The sequence below is a fragment of the Stegostoma tigrinum genome, chromosome 4, assembly GCF_030684315.1.
Source record: "Stegostoma tigrinum isolate sSteTig4 chromosome 4, sSteTig4.hap1, whole genome shotgun sequence".
Lineage (NCBI taxonomy): Eukaryota > Metazoa > Chordata > Chondrichthyes > Orectolobiformes > Stegostomatidae > Stegostoma > Stegostoma tigrinum.
Window position 1 is genome coordinate 21,389,870 of NC_081357.1, and position 19,044 is coordinate 21,408,913.

The 19,044-nt window shown below is 41.0% G+C and overlaps 1 protein-coding gene across 1 annotated transcript in view; it reads left to right on the forward strand.

Moving 5' to 3' along the window:
- The first annotated feature begins 12,347 nt into the window (after positions 1 to 12,347).
- Positions 12,348 to 19,044, forward strand: part of bub1 (BUB1 mitotic checkpoint serine/threonine kinase) — a 57,421-nt gene continuing 50,724 nt past the window's right edge. Inside the window, exons 1-3 of the mRNA XM_048530785.2 lie at positions 12,348 to 12,475; positions 17,604 to 17,663; positions 17,746 to 17,887. Of these exons, the coding sequence (XP_048386742.1) occupies positions 12,435 to 12,475; positions 17,604 to 17,663; positions 17,746 to 17,887 (243 nt within the window). The 5' untranslated portion in view covers positions 12,348 to 12,434. The remainder of the gene's footprint in view (positions 12,476 to 17,603; positions 17,664 to 17,745; positions 17,888 to 19,044) is intronic.

The following is a 19,044-nucleotide window of genomic DNA, read 5'->3' on the forward strand; positions in this document are numbered from 1 at the left end:
CGGAAGGCGGAGCGCCGCTCCTGCAGGTACCAGCAGGCACCCCACTGTCTTGTTTCCAACAGGTTATCCAATCTACCTTCAATACAGTAAGCGTTTTTAAGCGCTGCTTTTTTTCTCCTAAAATAAAAATTGGATTTTAAAACGACGGAGTTTTGTTTTGTATTGCAAATCTTACGTTATACTTAAAATGTACCTTTAAAAACACTCAAACCAAAACTAAACTGAGGTTGCTCAGTTGGTGACAACTTCTGATCCTGTTAACCTAGTCACTCTGGTAAAATATTGTTCAGGATTGCAGAAAGATACAAATCGAGAACTGAGGGGAAGTGATGGCTTAGTGGTATTATGGCTAGCCTATTAATCCAGAGGCCCAGATAATGTTCTGAGGAACAAAATCCGAAATTGATGAGAAAATACAGCAGGTCTGGCATCATCTGTGAAGAGACAGCCAAGACAATATTTCAAATCCACTTACCCTTCTTCAGCACCGTTTCTGAGTTTCTCCAGCAATTTGTTGTTGTTTCAGACTTTCAGCATCTACAATTTTTTTTGTTTTATGTTTTGGGGACTGGGTTCAAATCCTGGTGTGTCAGAATGTAGAATTTGAATTCAACTAAAAACCTGGAATTAATAGTGATCCCTTTGTTGGGGGAAAATCCCATGTGGCTCACTGGGGAACCTCAAGGGAAGGAAACTTCTGCTGTTATCTGGCCTGGCCTACATGTGATTTCAGACCCACAGACACTAAACTTCCCTATGGGCAATTAGGGATTTTCAATAAACAGTGGCCCAGCCAGCAATGCCCTCAGCCAATGAATGAATAAAAGATTGATTGTCTCCTCTGCAGGTGCCAAATAACTTTGTTTGCATATCCAGTTTCCAGAAAAAATAAATCTGATTTTACTTTTTACTTTAGATGACAAGGTGTAGAGCTGGATGAACACAGCAGGCCAAGCAGCATCAGAGGAGCAGGAAAGCTGATGTTTCGGGTCTAGACCCTTCTTCAGAATGTTTCGGGCCTAGACCCTTCTTCAGAAATGCTCCCCGGATGCTGCATTGGCCTGCTGTGTTTATCCAGCTCTACACCTTGTTATCTCAAATTGTCCAGCATTGGCAGTTCCCACTATCTCTGAAACACATCATTTTGGCTGTTTTACTGAACCATTTAATTGCGCTTATAAAGAACATATTTTAACAGTAACTTTCAGCTCCTTTGAAGGAAAACATCCCAGCCTGCTTGACAGAAGTAAACTCAGTGAAAAACTAATGCTGAGAAAGGGTAAATTTTTGGGACAGATGAACAAATTGGGGGAGGGGATGACAAAGAGGAAGTATTAAAGGAGGCTTAGGATTGCCAATTCTCCAGGATTGTTATAGCATCTTCAGGAATTAAAAATTAACCTCCAGGACTCTGCTAAAAAGGAATAGAGAAACATTATGAGTATTTGCAGAAATATGCTGTGTCACTGTTTGCTTGCCATAGTGATGTAATCTGTACCTCTGTTGTAATTATCTTTGTGTGTAGTCTGTAGCTGCCATTAAACAAACAGCATTTAGAATATAGTGTAAAGGTGGAGTAGCTGAAAGTGAGTGAATGTTTAGAGATTTAAGAAAGCCAGCTATTGAAAAAGAAACATTTTAAATAGTCTTCAACCTTGAATTACTGGGTACATTAAAAATGGCTGTGCGTTTTCCATTTCCTTATGTTGTGAAAATGAAAGGAAATATGAGAGAGAATTTGATTTTTTTTCCCACTTTCAAGAACAAAACAATAAAGTAGCTACAAAATTAATTAGAAAACCCGAGTATATAAAAGTTGCAACCCTGTCAATAGTGCAGAGGCAAGAATGCTACAAACTATGTTACAGCCTCGATGCTAATGAGGAGCAGGTGGCCTCGTGTGTCTTACTTCCCTCAGTATCCTCACGTGCTGGTCATGGTGATGATTCAATTTCAAGTACAACCAGCCTTTCTACTGACTCCACTTCATCAAATTTTAACCTATCTAGTGTCTAAACTACCCCTTCCTGCACTAAGATGTGGAAGTGCCGGTGTTGGACTAGGTGGACAAGGTCAGAAATCATTTGACACTGGGCTATAGTCCAACAGGTATATTTAAAAACACAAGTTTTCGGAGTAGAAGGAGTAAGACTCCGAAAGCTTGTGTTTTCAAATAAATCTGTTGGACTATAACCTGGTATCATGTGATTTATGACCTCTTCCTTCACCATGACTCGGGAGTATTTTCTTCTTTAGCATAAATGTGCAAAGACTCCATTTTGTACCTCATCTATGCTGTAGGTTTTAATCCCCAATTGGCTGCATTATTTCTTTTACATGCTTTCAGTATTTATATGTCCGTAGAAGACCTGTATGTTAGCTGCCAATCTCTTTGTTTGGTTAAAAACGCTGTGAAGTTGGATGAACACAGCAGGCCAAGCAGCATCAGAGGAGCAGGAAAGCTGACGTTTCGGGTTGAAACAGAAGGGTCTCAACCCAAAACATCAGCTTTCCTGGTCTTCTGATGCTGTCTGGCCTGCTGTGTTCATCCAGCTTCACACCATTTTATCTCAGATTCTCCAGCATCGGCAGTTCCTACTATCTCTTTGTTTGGTTACCTTCTTTCTGTTTTCACTTATCTTCTGATCTTTCTGCTCTGCCTAATTCTCACTTATAATATTAAGTTAGTATGTCATTTTCCCCATTTACTGCTTCATCTCTATCTCTTTTTATCTTGAAGTGGACACTTCTGGGTTTGGCCTGATCACCCAAATAAATACACAATCGTCACAGAGCTCAAAAAATAAGCACTTAACCCCAAAACCAAAGAAAACAACCTTAAATGTAACAGTATTCACTATGCTGTCCAGCCACTTTTAGTTCCCATTGGTTGCAGAAGGGCTCAAAACTATTGGCAGACAACATGTTTCCCCTATTGGTGTATTTGGATACAGGCATAATAACAGAGCAGAGACAGGCAGCAAGAGCAACTAATTCACACCAGCTGCCTCCAGAAACTAACAAGGTACTAAAGAGCTATCATTTTGTGTAATTTAAGATGCAAATTTTGTTTAATAAGAGGATTTTTTTTTCTAGGCCTCAGCCTGAAGATGCAATGAATATATGGATTTCTTGTCGTAAAAAGACCAATCAATAAAATGTCCTTCCACAATATCATTAATTATATGATGCTGTGGGAATGGAATTGGCGAATGATGTTGAGAATAAATCTTTCTATTAGTCCACAACTGAACCAGACATGATCCAAAAAATGAACCAGAGCAGTGGAGAGTTTTAGAAACCACAGGTTTGTTTCTTTGAATACTCAATCTCACTCCTGACTTATGCCTTGAAAGTGGTGGACAGACTTTGGGGAGTCAGGAGCTGAGTTACTTTTTGGAGGATTCCGAGCCTCTGACCTGCACATATAGCCATAGTATTTATCTGGCATCCAATACATTGGTTTTTTTTGTCACAGGTATTCGGGATCACCCATTCCTCCAATGCATGCAGATATTTTTAAATCAACCTGTTCAGAGACATTATTACACAGGTGAGGAGCAGGTGGGATTTAAAACCCTGCGTCACAAGTTGAGACACAACCACCTCCTCACAAGCACCATATCAGGTGTACAGATACTACCTTGGCCTAATCATCTTCAGCTTCATCAATAACATGCCATCCATCATAAGGTTAGAAACGTAGAGCTTTGTTGTTAGTAACATTGCTCAGTCCTATTGATAATATCTTAGATACAGAAGCATGCCCGCACACAGTGAGACCTGGACAACATTCAGGTCTATGCTAATAAATAACTAGTAACATAGCTGCCACACAGCGCTAGATAATGATCATCTGCACAGAGAGAATTCAACTCTTGATACTCAATGACATTACCATTTTTGAATCCATCAATTGTAACTGTCCAGGAAGTTACTATTGTCAAGAAACTGAGTTGGATCAGCCAAATAACTGTTGTGGTTACAGTAGGAGTTTGTATGGTAGAAATTCTGTGGCCAGTAACTCAGCTCCTGGCTCCTCAAAGCCTGTCAACATGTCAAAAGTGTGGATGAATCCTCCCCATTGTCTGCAATAGTTTGGTTCAGGACACAAGTTTTGGAGTTTTCAGTCCTTTTGCCAGAATATTGTCACAGCCCATATCCTTTGTGCAGTGCCTTCAGTTTCTTGATATCATGTGGAGTGAATCACCTCCTGATGTCCCGAATACCTGTGATAAAAAAAACCAATGTATTGGATGCCAGATAAATACTATGGCTATATGTGCAGGTCAGAGGCTCGGAATCCTCCAAAAAGTAACTCAGCTCCTGACTCCCCAAAGTCTGTCCACCACTTTCAAGGCATAAGTCAGGAGTGAGATTGAGTATTCAAAGAAACAAAGAAATCTACAACACAGGAACAGGCCCTTCGGCCCGCCAAGCCTGCGCCGATCAAGATCCTCTGTCTAACCTGTCATCTATTTTCTAACGGTCTGTGTCCATTTGCTCCCTGCCCATCCATGTACCTGTCCAAATATATCTTAAAAGACGCTAACGTGTCTGCCTCTACCACCTCCGCTGGCAATGCGTTCCAGGCGCCCACCAACCTCTGTGTAAAGAACTTTCCACGCATATCTCCCTTAAACTTTCCTCCTCTCACTTTGAACTCATGACTCCTAGTAATTGAGTTCCCCACTCTGGGAAAAAGCTTTTTGCTATCCACCCTGTCTATACCCCTCATGATTTTGTAGACCTCAATCAGGTGCCCCCTCAATCTCCGTCTTTCTAATGAAAATAATCCTGATCTATTCAACCTCTCTTCAAAACTAGCACCCTCCATACCAGGCAACACCCTGGTGAACCTCCTCTGCACCCTCTCCAAAGCATCCACATCCTTTTGGTAATGTGGCGACCAGAACTGTACACAGTACTCCAAATGTGGCCGAACCAAAGTCCTATACAACTGCAACATGACCTGCCAACTCTTGTACTCAATACCCCGCCCAATGAAGGAAAGCATGCCATTCCTCAGTTTCCCGGATGAGCGCAGCTCCAACAACACTCAAGAAGGTTGACACTGTCCAGGACAATGCAACCCACCTGACTGACACCACATCCACAAATGTTCAACTCCTTCACATCCGATGCCTGGTGGCAGCGCTGTGTATCATCTACAAAATGCATCACAGAAACTCTGGTAAGCCCCTTAGACAGAACTTTCCAAATCCACAACTATTACCAACTAGAGAGGCAAGGGCAGCAGATACATGGTACACTATATCCTGCAGCCCCATAACACACACCAATCTGACTTGGACATTTCTGAGCAATTCTTCAGTTTTGCTGGATGAAAGTCATCTTCAGCAGCATTGTGGAGCAAACTGACACTAATGGACCATCATAGTTCCAGAATGAAATCACCACCAACTTCTGAAGAGAAATTAGGGATAAACAATAAATGCTAATCTCATGAACTTTAGAAGAAAAATCAACATACAACTGCAGATCTGTTCCTTTTCTGCAGCCAGCTGATCAGGAAGATAATGACATAAACACTGGCAAAGGGTATTGTTATGTAAACTGTGGAATATATTATATATATATATATTTTAATATGACTTGAGGCCTGCCTTTGGAATGAATGGAATTTTGTTTATCTTAGATTGTTTCACAATTCAGCAAATAATCAGGCTGCAAGGTTTGTTAAAGAGTTCTGGAACTTGTGTTATTTTTAAGTTTAAGGGAAACGCCCATAGCTTGGCAAGGGAGATGTTTACTTGTTGTTTTTTTCTTGAGTTTTAGGCAGTTTTGTGATGTCTTTGCATGGGAATGGCTGTATTGACCAATGCTCCCGAGCATCCCTGAGCATACAGGAACTCTGTTGTGATTATTGCATGAGTCGCGTTTTTCAATACTGAACCAGGGGTGTGTTTTTGGTTATGTGCAAAAGATGTTTTGTTTATTTTTTCATTGTTTTCAGATTACTGGTGTTACACTTCCATTATGTATTTTAAAATCTCTGCATTTATGGTATAAGTAGATGTTTTTGTTTATTTTATATTAATTTATTTTGTTAATAGACTTCTGTTTAACTGTTAAAGAAAAATCTGCAGCATTGCATGTGTATATTTCAAAGAGGGACCACTTTGTTAAAATCTGATCAAAATATGATTTGTCAAGTTGGGTTTCAATCTGAGGTCTAACTTGTCCAGTAATAGCATCGGCTGGCTTCATAAAAACTGATGACTTCTTGGGATTTGAATTCACTGGGTTGGAGAGGGCTTAAGTGGGATCTGTGCCAATCTTGTTAAAGTAACAGCTACAAAGTGGCTCTGGAGCATAAAGCAGCTGTGTTGTGGTAAAGCTTATTGAGCAAAATTTGAAGAAGGGTCAACCTGGAAGTGGGAGAAAGAACAGTGGATTATTTAATATTGACTAAAGCTAAACTGAGAGATTTAGCAGATAACAAGGTGTAGAGCTGGATGAACACAGCAGGCCAAGCAGCATCTTAGGAGCACGAAAGCTGATGTTTGGGCCTAAACCCTTCATCAGAAATGTGATCCTGCTTTACGTTTACCTTCAATGTATCTGCTAAGTCTGTATCAGAGATAACAGGAACTGCAGATGCTGGAGAATCTGAGATAACAAGGTGTAGAGCTGGATAAACACAGCAGGTCAAGCAGCATCTTAGGAGCAGGAAAGCTGACATTTTGGGCCAAGACCCTTCTGAACAAGGGTCTAGCTTAAAGAAACAGTCTACAGTTTCACTCGATACCAAACTGGCCCAGTTCCTGTTTGATTATAGGATCATCCAGCACTCAACTACAGAGACAGATCCAGCAGAGTTGCTGATGGGGAAACCACTCCACACCAGGTTAAACCTATTCTTCCCAGACCTTTGGGAGGTGGGGGATGCAGGGTGAAATGACATCAGGAACGCCAATGCTGGACACAAGACACCTATAAGTGAGAAAGACAGTTTATTTCAGAGAATACAGTTTGGTGTCAAAACCATGGGAATGGTCCTGCATTGGTAAGAGGCATGTGCAACACAAGGCCAGGTCCTGTGACATACAAAGTTCGGGTAGGAGAGGCAGTCCTGAACAAGTACATGGACCACATGAAAGCTACAACTTTGCAAACGGGGCAGGAGCAAAACATACCTGGCCCCTCAGAACATCCGGCAAGGCCTATCACAGCTCATTGGTTCTCCCCCTCCACCTGATGTCGAAGAAACCTCTGAGGAGGACACAGAAAATGTCTCAACCTCGACACCATTACTGCCTGAACAGAATGAATTTCTTCTGAGACATTCCAAGCGCAAGAAGCAGGCTATGTTCCAGTACATGCCACCAGTATCCAAGGCAGTGTTGGAGGAACTGGACCTGGTGCGGAAATGCCCCAGGATAGGATACAAGAAAAAGAATAGGCCTAGGTCCCAGGACTTGGATAGGTAGGATGTAGTCATTAGAATGAGGTCAGCCAGGTGGGCCTCATAGAATACGATTTCCCTCATTGGGGCTGTTAATCTGGTATAATCAGGGAGTCCTGACCGTCAGATATAAACAAGAGTGACAGAAGTACTGTTCATTGTAGGAACTGGCTCTGAGTTAATTGGGTCCGTGTTGTGTACTATGCAAGTATAAATAAAGAGTGCCCGGGTGACAGGAAACTGGCCTTCATGGAGTTATTTCAATCGTGATTACATAAAGATGGCAACAAATTTTGCCATACATGCTGTAGATGTCAGATGTCAGAAACCTCAACCCTCCATTAAACCTGAACCTTTAATTTCAATATCTGCTTTTGAAGAATCTTTTAGCAGGGTCTTAATAGATTCTGTAGGACACATATCAAACACCAGGAATGGGATCCAATCTATTGTAATGATAATGGATGTTTCCACAAGATTTCCTTAAGCAGTGCCTTTACATAAAATTATTGTGAAAGTAATAGTAGAAAAGTTAGTTCAAGTGTGAAATTGCACTCAAAAAGTCAAGCCTAAGATGTGGGAACAGAAGCAGACCATTCAGCCCAGAGTCTGCTGTGACATTTAATGAGATCATGGCTGATCTGATAATCATCAATTCCACTTTCCTGCCTTCACCTCATAACCCTTCTGAATATACAAACAACACCACCCCTACAGTCATCCTTTTTTCTCTAAGTACTGCCAATCCTGCTAATTTTCTCCATTACTTTCTCTCTTTATTTCAGACTTCAAGCATCCTCAGGATTTTGCTTTTATTTGACTCGGTAATTATGCTGTTTTTATGTTGACAATTTAGTTGTGTTCAAGGAAATCTGGAGATAAGATTTACACCATTTGACAAAAAGCCAATTTGGCTAAGAGCAAATTTGCTGGCTAAGATGACATATTGGATACTGTAGGGCAAGGCCAGGCAGCACCGAGAGACACAAAAGTATAGTTTATGATTGTCCTGTGCCTTATGTGAAATGTCAACTTTGAGATTATATTGATGAGTGGATTCTGTCATAAGTTTGTTCCAAACTTCAGCACTGTCTTTACATCTTTAACAAACCTGCTGAAAAAAGGAAGCAAATTGCCTTTGAAAGTTTGAAAGCTGTACTGACAACAGTTTTATCCATGCTGAATTATGCAAAGCCATTCAAACTGGCTATTGACGGCAATGTATCATGGTGGAAGCTGATTTGTTGCATTAGGTTGGGGTGGGAATTGAATGACCTATCATTTATTTTTCAAAGAAATTGACCCCATGCCAACAAAAATACTCAATTATTGAAAAAGCATTGAGTCTTATGCTGCTAAACATCATTTAGTAATTTACTTGAACAAATAACTTGCAATAAACTGTTATTTATACAGACCACAACCCTTTGATTTTCTCCAAAAAATTTCAGGACAAGAATTTGTGACTATTTTGACGGAGCTTTGTTTTTATTTTGAGTTTTAAACGGTCACATGAAATCCTTGGATGAGCACAGGCTGTATAGATCAGTGGTCCTGAGAAGGGAAGGATGTTATTAACTAAGTTATCTTCAAATGAAGAGGTAGTGTTAATCCCTTAACTGAAATATTGGGATAAAACCATGAAGTGGTTACTTAAAGTGGAGCACATGTAGACTCAGGGGTATAATAGTTCCAAAAAACTGCTGTCTGCAGTTCCAGTCTATAAGTTGAAGTCACAGTGAACTAAATCTTCTAAGTGTTGTACAAGTGGTGTTTTTTGAGTACTGTACCAAGGCTGTGTTATGGGTACTATATAAAATCTGTTTTATCTCATTTCAATTTATAAAGATGTGTTTTAATAAATTAGGATTAAATTTAATTAATTAGGATTAATAAAATTATGTGTTTACTGCATGTTTAAAAACCTTTCAGTTTGTAGTACAAGTAGAGGATTTGGTTTGTTCTATTTTACCGTCATTTCTTTTGTTAATGGGCTTGTTTAATTGTTAAATTAAAATCTACAGCATTGTAGGCTTGTTTTGTTGAGACACCATTTTGTCAAAACTAAAACAAATTAAAATGATCAATCAAGCCAAGTTTTATTCTGGGATGTGACTTGTTCAATGATACCAACTGGGATTATCATAGTACAGAATGACTCATGGTTCCAGAGGTCTATGGTTCGTCAACAAAGGAAATCACCCACAACAATTAGCAAAACAATAGCATTTACAGGGTGAATGACACTCTCTCAAGCAGGAGCATCACCTTCAAAATGAGCTGGTACCTGTTGAACTGCCAATGTATTGCATACATGTACAATTAGGGGGCCTGTACAATTTTTAAAAAATCAACCTGTTCAGAGATGTTATTACATATCTCTAGAACAGGAGGGACTTGAGCCCAGGCCTCCTGGTCCAGAGGTAGGGACTCTACATCTGAACCAAAACAGGGTCACTTAGGGAGCTTGCACAATTCAAAGTTAAAGCATGCAGTTAAAGGTGCAGACTTGCAAAAGTGGAATTGACCATGGTTAACATGTGGTTGTATTCATGAATAGTATTCTTTGCTATCATGTAAATAGGTTAACTTGTATCAGTTTGAATTGCAAATGATACTGAATGGAAATATTTATGTTTTTCTTGTGAAAAGGAAGATATCTGGAAAATGCAATCCTACCATTAATATTCTGGCTGGCTTTCCATAGTCATGTGACAACTACCTCTGACGAAGTGCCTTTGTGGGCAAACCATAGCAGCCATTCAACATTCATCATCTGAAACAGTAGGCATCTTAAATATTTTATGGGTTATTTTCATTTTCCCAGAACATTTATGGGTTATAAAAATATTGGAACTATTAGAATAATGTAAAAATGTTTTTTGCCTTTTTTATCACTTAATCAACTGTCTGCTCAACAACAGCAGCAGAATTTAGGGAGTGCGGGTATTAAATGCTTAAATTACTTAATGAAACCTCTAGAATTATGTCCAACTGCAGTTAGTGACCCCAAGGAGAAGAGGGATGGGATTACACAGAGATATTCAAGTTGGGATGTTAATAGAATGAAGCCTTTAGAAAGGTAAGCAACTATATATTGGCCCAAAGGGAGCAGGGAATACATAAAAGGTCAGGGGAGTGCTGGAAGAAGTTACAGGTCATGAGAAAGGAAGGTTAATGTATGAGTTCAAACATGTGACTGAGATCTTTAAAAAACTGAAGCATTGGTGAACCTAGAGGCATTGCAGATCGGCAATGACAGGTATTAAGGGGTAAGATAGAAAGTTATATAACACCTTTCATGACCAATGGACATCCCAAAAGACTTAGAGCAATTAAGTACTTCTGAAGTGTAGACACTGTTGCAGTGAAGGAAATGTAGCAGCTAGTCTGCACTTAGAAACTCTCATAAACACCACTTTAATAATGACCAGATTATCTATTTTTGAGTTGTTAATATTTACCAAGGCCGCTGGGGGGTTAATTCCCCTGCTCATCTTATAAATTATGCCACAGACATTTTTAACATTCACCTGAAAAGCTGATAACCCAGTCTGGGTAGATTAAGGTTGTGACAGGCAGAATTTTGAATGAGCCAATCTTTAGAGAAAAGGGAGAATGTGAGGCAAGTTGGGCACTGGAATGGTATTGTCTAAAGATGTCAAAGGCAAGTTTTAGGTTTTCAACAGCAGATGGTGTGAGGTGATGCTGAAGATGTTGATGTAATTGAGCTGGAAGCAAGCAATTATCATTTTAAAACAATTATTCATGGTATGTGAGCATCATTAGCAAGCATTTATTCTCCATTCCTAATTGCCTTTGTGAAAGTTATCTTGAGGTAATTTATTGAACTACTGCAATCCACATGTTAGTGGTTTTGACTTAGCTGCAGTGAAAGAGATTCCAAGTCAGGACGACGTGTGGCTGGGGGAAATAGCTTGCATCCACATATGTTTGCTGTTTTGGTCCTTTCAGATGGCAGAGGTCATGGGTGTAGGTACTGTCAAAGGAAAGTTGCTGTAGTGCATCTTATAACAGTTAGGCAGCTTTCTCTTGGATGGTATTGATCTTCTTGAGTTTCATCACCACATTGTTGTTTAAAGGAAGGAAATGTGTTAAAACAGACTATGACTTCAAATCCACAGTAATGTGATAAACCCTCAACTGCCCTATAATGTTTACTAACAAGCATATTCCTGTTACGCTTAAGGTGGCCTGTGGATGGGCTTTGTTGCTGATTCTCAAATCCTAAAATGAATAGTTTTCACGTAAAACAAGAATAAATTACAAAGGCATGGGGCAAATTGAGTCATTGGTGGGAGTGGTGTGTTCGGGTCGACATGGTCTCATCTAGCAGGCTTCCAGAGCCCAGAATGTTCTGAAGATGGGTCACTGGACTCCACAGAAATCACCAGTTTCACCATCAGGGACAGTAAGAACTGATGGAGCTAGAGATAACACAGCGTGGAGCTGGACGAACACAGCAGAACACAGGCAGCATCAGAGGAACAGGAAAGTTGGCGTTTCGGGTCGGGACCCTTCTTCAGAAATGTCTCCATCAGTTTCTGTTTCAGTTTCGTCCTGGGCTGTCCGATTCCACAAAATGCCTCCGGCGCTCCAAATACAAGCGGCGGCGTTCGCAATCGCCGGGGAACCTCCGGTACAGCCAGCACTGCTATCGGCAGTCGACACGGGAACTGTCAACGACTACATCCACATCGCGCACGCGCTGGGGACGCGCCTTTCCGTTCGCTTCGCAGCGAGCGCGCACCGATGACGTCGGGGCGCGGCCGAGACGACAGGAAACATAGAGTCGATGGAGGTCTGAAAGCGCGCGCACGCTACAAAGCGTTGATTGGCTGCCTGCGGGTGAGGTGAAAGGTGAGAGATACACGCACTGCTCGGCCAATGGCAGTTGAGCAGCGCGGCTGCGGTTGTAATTTGAAAAATAGGGCTCGAGCGCCCGGGACCCGGGTGCAGGAACGGCAGCGGATTTTGCAGCAACATGGACAGCGGCGGGAACTTGGATTTTCAGGAGTGCTGGCAGTAAGTGCATTTCAGTAGCTTCTCCCCTGGGGGGGTTGGTGGGGAAGTCGGGACAGTCACGAAGCCCCGATCGCTCAGTGAGAAACCAGTGTAGGAAGGCGATCGCGGCATTGTTATGGCCCGGAAGGAGGCCATTCGGCCCGTCGTTCTATCTACTGGCTCTTCACATGAGTACCGTTACCGAGTGCCAGTCTCCCCGCCGTCACCATTTGTACCCAAATAATCGTCCGATGATCTCTTGAATGCTTCCATTGAACCTGCTTACACCGCATTTAAAGGCAGTAACGGCTGAAATTAAAATCCACAGGGAGGAAGCAGGGTAGGAGGGAAAGCTTGTTAGTATTTTTGTTCAAAAACTGCTGGCAGTAATCATTTCTGCAAATGTGTAAATTAGAAAAGAGTAACAGTGTAAGCATCTCCCTGTGGACACGGTGGCTCAGTGGTGCCTCGCAGCGCCACCAACATGGGTTCGATTCCAGCCTCGGGCGACTGTCTGTGTGGAGCTTGTACATTCTCCCTGTGCCTGTGTGAGTTTTCTCTGGGTGCGCCGGTTTACTTCCACAGTCCAAAGATGTGCAGGATAGGTGGATTGGCCATGCTAAATTGCCTGTAGTGTTGAGGGATGTGTAGATTAGTTCGTTTATGAGGTGGGGGTGATGGTTCTGCGTGGATGCTCTGAGGGCCGGTGTGGACTTGTTGGGCCTGAAACATCAGCCCTTCCTGCTCCTGTGATGCTGCTTGGCCTGCTGTGTTCGTCCAGCTCTACACCTTGTTATGTCAGATTCTCCAGCATCTCCAGTTCCTAGTATCTCGATAACATTTAACATCATCCGCAGGATATGGGACAGAATCAAAGGGTCTCTTCTGGATTGAATGGTTCTATGATTGGAGAGGCAAAGATTAGACAAGGATATTCAGCACGGCCCGAAACGTCAGCATTCCTACTCCTCTGATGCTGCTTGGCCTGCTGTGTTCATCCAGCTCTACACCTTGTTGTCTTAAATGTTATGACACTTCAAGTGGTCAAGAAAGTACTTTTAAAAGATTAAGTTACTCACTTCAACTGCCCTCCTAGGCAGTGCATTCCAGATGCTCACCACCTTCTGGGTGGAAAAATATTCTCCTCAAATCCCCTGTAAACCTCTTGCCTTTCCCCTTCTGTTCCCTTGTTCTTGTCCGTTTGACTGAGGGGAATAGCTGCTTTCTATTCACCCTGTCCAGGCCCCTCGTAATCTTAGACCTTTCAATCAAGTCTATCCCTCAATGTCTGTACTTCAAAGAAATAAACCAGAGTTTATCCAGACTCTCTCCAGAACTGAAATGCTCCATTTCAGGCAATATCCTGGTGAAGTTCCTTTGCATTCGCTGTAATGCATTCACATCCTTCCTAAGGTGTGGTGACCAGAACTGAATACAGTACTCAAACTGTGACCTAGTCAAAGTTCTGCACAGTTCCCACATAACCTCACTGCTCTTACAGACTATGCCTCAACTCATAAATGCAAGCATTCTTTCTGCATTCTTAGCTATCCTGTTAACCTATCTAGCAACCTTCAGAGACATGAGGTCAAACACCTCAAGATCCTTTTGGTTTTTCTGAGCTTCCTAGTGCTCTGCTGTTCACTGTGTGCTCAGTTGACTTGTTTCTTTCAAAGTGTATCACTTCATAATTATCACGGTTGAGTTCCATCTGCTCACCTGGCCTGATCTGTATCTTCCTGTAACCTCAGACCTTCCTCCTCACTGTCCACCACCTAGGAAATCTTTGTGTCATCTGCAAACTGACTTATTATCACTACCCACCCACTTATTCTCTGCTTACTTTCTTATCACCCACCCCCACTGCAACATTTTCATCTACATCCATTTACAAATTTCTCAAATTGTAAGGGACCCTGAACTGACTCCTGTGGATTACCAGCAGCCTCCAGTCACACAGCTTTCTACTATCACCCTCTGTCTCCTGCCACTAATCCAATTTTGGATTTAACTTGCCAAGTTACCTGGAACCCATGAGCTCTTACTTTCTTTTTAATAAGGTTCCTATCTGGGACTTTGTCTCGGGCTTTACTAAAATCCATATAAAGTACATCAACAAGCTTGGTCATTTCCTTGAAAAATTCAATCAAATTCGATAGGCTGATTTCTCCCTCTGACAAAGATGTGCTGGCTCTCCCTGACTAAACCTTTGTTCTCTAAAGGGAGATATTTTATCCTTCAACATTTTTTCTCATAGTTTCCCTGACACTGTTTTGATATTCACTGGTCTGTAGTTCCCTGGCTTTTTTCTACCACCCTTATTGTAAAATGGAACCAAATTAGCTGTCCTCCAGTCCTCTGGTACTTCCCCTGAGGCTGTAGATAATTTAAAAAATTTGGTTCAGGGCCCGTGTTATTTCATTTTAAGGGTTTCGGCTTGAAACATTGACTTTCCTGCTCCTCTGATGCTGTCAGACCTGCTGTGTTTTTCCAGCCTCACGCCTATAGACTCTGTCTCCTAGCTCCACACACACGTTGTTACTTTGGCCCCTAATAGTCCTTACTCTTTTGAAAGTTCACTTGATTCATTCCAGAGTTGTGAAGGAGCCATGAAGGAGGTGTAAACAATTTGGACTTGAATTAATAAAAGGTTCCATGGATAACATCACAAGAACTTCTGCATTGTTATCTGGACTGGGATCGCTAAACTTTTACAAATTCCCAAGAGATGTTCTTGTGTTTTTTTAATTTCATTTATGAGATGTGTGTATTGTTGGCTAAGCCAGTATTTATTACATATCCTTATTGCCTATGAGAAGGTGGCTGACAGCTGCCTTATTGCAACTTCTTTCCTTGTGGAGTAGAGACACACACAGGAAATTCCAGGATTTTAACCCAGTGACAGTGATGGAAGAGTCAGGTTGGGATGTGAGAGCAATTTTCAGAGGGGATTGTCCCCATGTATCTGTAGCTTTGAGGGTAGAGATCACAGGTTTGGAAGATGCCATTTAAGGAGCCTCAGTGTGTTACTGCATTGCATTTTGTGGATTGTAATTACCATTTCTGGTGAAGAAAATGAATGTGCAATATGTTGAATTGGATATCAATCAAACTTGATTGCTTAACATTTTACTGTGTTGAACATAACGTTTCCTCTAAGCTGCGTGGGCCCGCAGCCAGTTCAATGTTTCATGCATAGTGATCAGCGTCAGCATGCCGATCGTGGCATTGACTTGCACTTCTGGAAATCACTGCTGTGCATAGGCCTCAGAGGTCCGCACAGCCAGTACCCAAATTAGAAGGAATGCTGGTTGAATGCCTTTGGGATCAATCTTCCATTGATAATTATACAATACCGTATACAGTAGAATAGCTAGATTGCCGTTATTAGTTGGCCCAAAAATATTTTACTGAATAGTAATAGAAGTGCGGCACAGTGGCTCAGTTGTTAGTACTGCTGCCTTACAGCGCCAGGGACACTGTTATGATTCCAGACTTGGATGACTGTCTGCATGGATTTTGCATGTTCTCCCCATGTCTGTGTGCCCTGGTTTCTTCCCACAGTCCAAAGATGTGCAGGTTCGGTGAAATGGCCATGGTAAATTGTCCTCTTGTGTCCAGATGATGCCAAAATTAGTGGTGTAGTGGACATTGAAGAATGTTACCTTGGAATACAAGGGGATCTTGATCAGATGGGCTGCTGGAACAAAGTGTGGTAGATGGAGTTTAATTTAGATTAATGTGAGGTTTTGCATTTTGGTAAGACAAATCAATGCATGACTTGTACACTTAATAGCAGGGTCCTTAATGGTAGGAGTGTTGCCAAACAAAGAGACCTTGGAGTGCAAGCTCATGGTTCCTTGAAAGTAAAGTCGCAGATAGACAGGATAGTGAAGAAGACATTTGGTAGGCTTGCCTTTATTGTCAACGCATTAAGTATAGAAGCTGGAATGTCATATGGTGGCTGCGCATGACACCGGTTTGGCCTTTTTTGAAATACTGCATTCAATTCTGGTCTCCGTGCTGTATGAAAGTTGTTGTGCAACTTGAAAAGGTTCAGAAAAGATTTACAAGATTGTTGCCAGGTTTAGACTGTTTGACCTGTAGGAAGAGACTGAGTAGGCAGGGGATATTTTCCTTGGAACATTGGAGGATGAGGGGTGACCTTTATAGAAGTTAATAAAATCATGAGGGGCATGGATAGGATGAATAGTGAAGATCTTTTCCCCAGGGTGTCCAAAACTAGAGGGCATAGTTTTAAGGTGAGAAGGGAAAGATATAAAAGGGACTCGAGGGGCAACTTTTTCATGCAGAGGGTGGTGGATATGGAATGAGCTGCTGAGGAAATGGTGAAGGCTGATACAATTACAACATTTAAGGGCATCTGGATGGGAAAATGAATATGAAATGATTAGAGGATTTGGGCCAAATGCTGGCAAATGGGACTAGGTTAATTTAGGATATCTGGTTAACATGGACAAGTTGGACCAAAGGGTCCGTTTCCTTGCTGTACAACTCTGAGTCTATACTGTTTATGTTTTAATCCATTCATGGGATAAGGACATCACTGGCTAGGCCAGCATTTAATGCCTATTCATAATTGTCCAGGGGATATTAAGCATCAATCGGTGGGCCTGGAGTCACATTTGGGTCAGGTCAGGGAACAAAGGCAAATTTTCTTCCCTGACAGACATTAGTGAACCATAAAGAATTTTCCTGACTATTGACAACAATTTCACCTTCATCAATAGACCCAGCTATTTATTGAATTCAAATTCCACAATCTGCCCAAACATCACCTTGAGTTTCCAGATTAATAGGCTAGTGATGATATGTCAAGGCCACTCTGTAATTATGGGGTCTTCTTTCTCAAGTATATGTAATAGTGTTTCAACCAGTTAACTTCTAATCTAGGTGAGCGATATTGCTGAACTAAGGCTGATATCCATTGGTGATCAAAGTTACCTGTATGTCTTGGTACAATATTTCCATTGAACATCTTGGAGATGCCTTTTTAAAGGGAGTTCTGCTTTTTGCCAAAATATTCTTTGCATTTTGTAGAAAACAGCTGTGATCATAAATTATGTAATACTTTTTAAAAATGAGGGATGTGGGCAGACTAATATAAAACATTTATTTATATCTGCAGAATGTTTGAGGCTAAGGTGCAGAGCTATGCAGGTGATGATCCATTGGATCTATGGGACAGGTAAAAATTAGAATTTTCCTCAAGATTTTTCTTAATTCTCCATTGTTTGAAAAGTTGTTTACCTCATTTCCTATCACTCTAGGTTTATACAGTGGGTAGAACCTTTACTTCCCCCTACAGAGAAAGATGTGTTGGTCTCAGTGTTGGAGAAACTTGTAAAGAATTTTATGAGTGACAAGAAGTATTCCAATGATCCAAGATATGTCAACTACTGGTTGAAACTGGCAAGTATTCTATATAAATGTTTTATTCAGTTAAGATTTTGATATTTATGATAATAAACAAGATAATGTGCATTGAGTGGACTTGCAACCAGTTGGCTTGGAAATATTTTAAAAAATATTTTGTATTATAATGCTAAGGACAAAGAGGTATCTGTTGGAATTTAAGCACCTGCTGTGTCCTGTTGTACTTCAGAACTGTGGGATATTTTAGTTTCCTTTATTGCTACAACTTACAAACTTCTAAAATTGAAATTTGACATTACCCTATTCACTGTCTTCGACATATTTTAACCTTGGTAGTATCTTGTGTGATGGTTTTGTCCTTCATGCAGATTTCTTGGTTTAAAAAGTAAGGTGAAATTGTCTAGGGGAAAAAGAAGTTTAGTGGTTGTATTTGTGTTTATAATGTAATACTGCAGCCTAAGGAGATTAAAGAAAGGTGTAGTAGAAAAACCATAATGGGGGTGATGCTTCTTTCAGCTTCATGCTTCTTTTTCCCATGGTCTTGATCTCTGACTTTGTAAATCCCCAATTTTATAATATTTTTATTGGTTGTCTGAAAATTATTTTGATTTTCCAAAGACACAGTTTTGTTAGGATAAAATGAGTGTGCGTCTTTCACCTGTTGGTTGGATAGGAAGGAAAGCACACATGGCATACACAGACATGTTTGTTACCATACTTTATACAGCTTGGCTGTAACTACCTAGTGCAAGCTACCCCGTCTCTCCCTACACTTCCTAAATGGATTCTTTTTTGTCAGCTTTCTAATTTACCTGTAAATAAGATGAGACTAGTTGGGTAGTTTGTATAAGAGATGCAGTTGAGTTCATGAGTGTTGGAGTGCCAGTTAAGTGGACAGTATTCCAACAAATGCCTGACTTATGTCTTGTAAAGAATTTTGTAAGTCAGGAGGTCAATTATTTGCTGCAGTCTATCAGTCTCTGATCTGATTTTGTAGCCACTATATTTACAAGATTGTTTTTACAAACTTTGATTTTAGTCAGTGGTGACACCCTGCCTCCCAAAAAAAAGGATGTTGGTATAAATGGATTCTGTAATGGTAATATTATTAACTGTCTAGGTTACTTTTTTTTTGTTTTCTGGAGCTATTCATTGCTTGGCACTTTATGACATGAATGACAAACTTGAATATT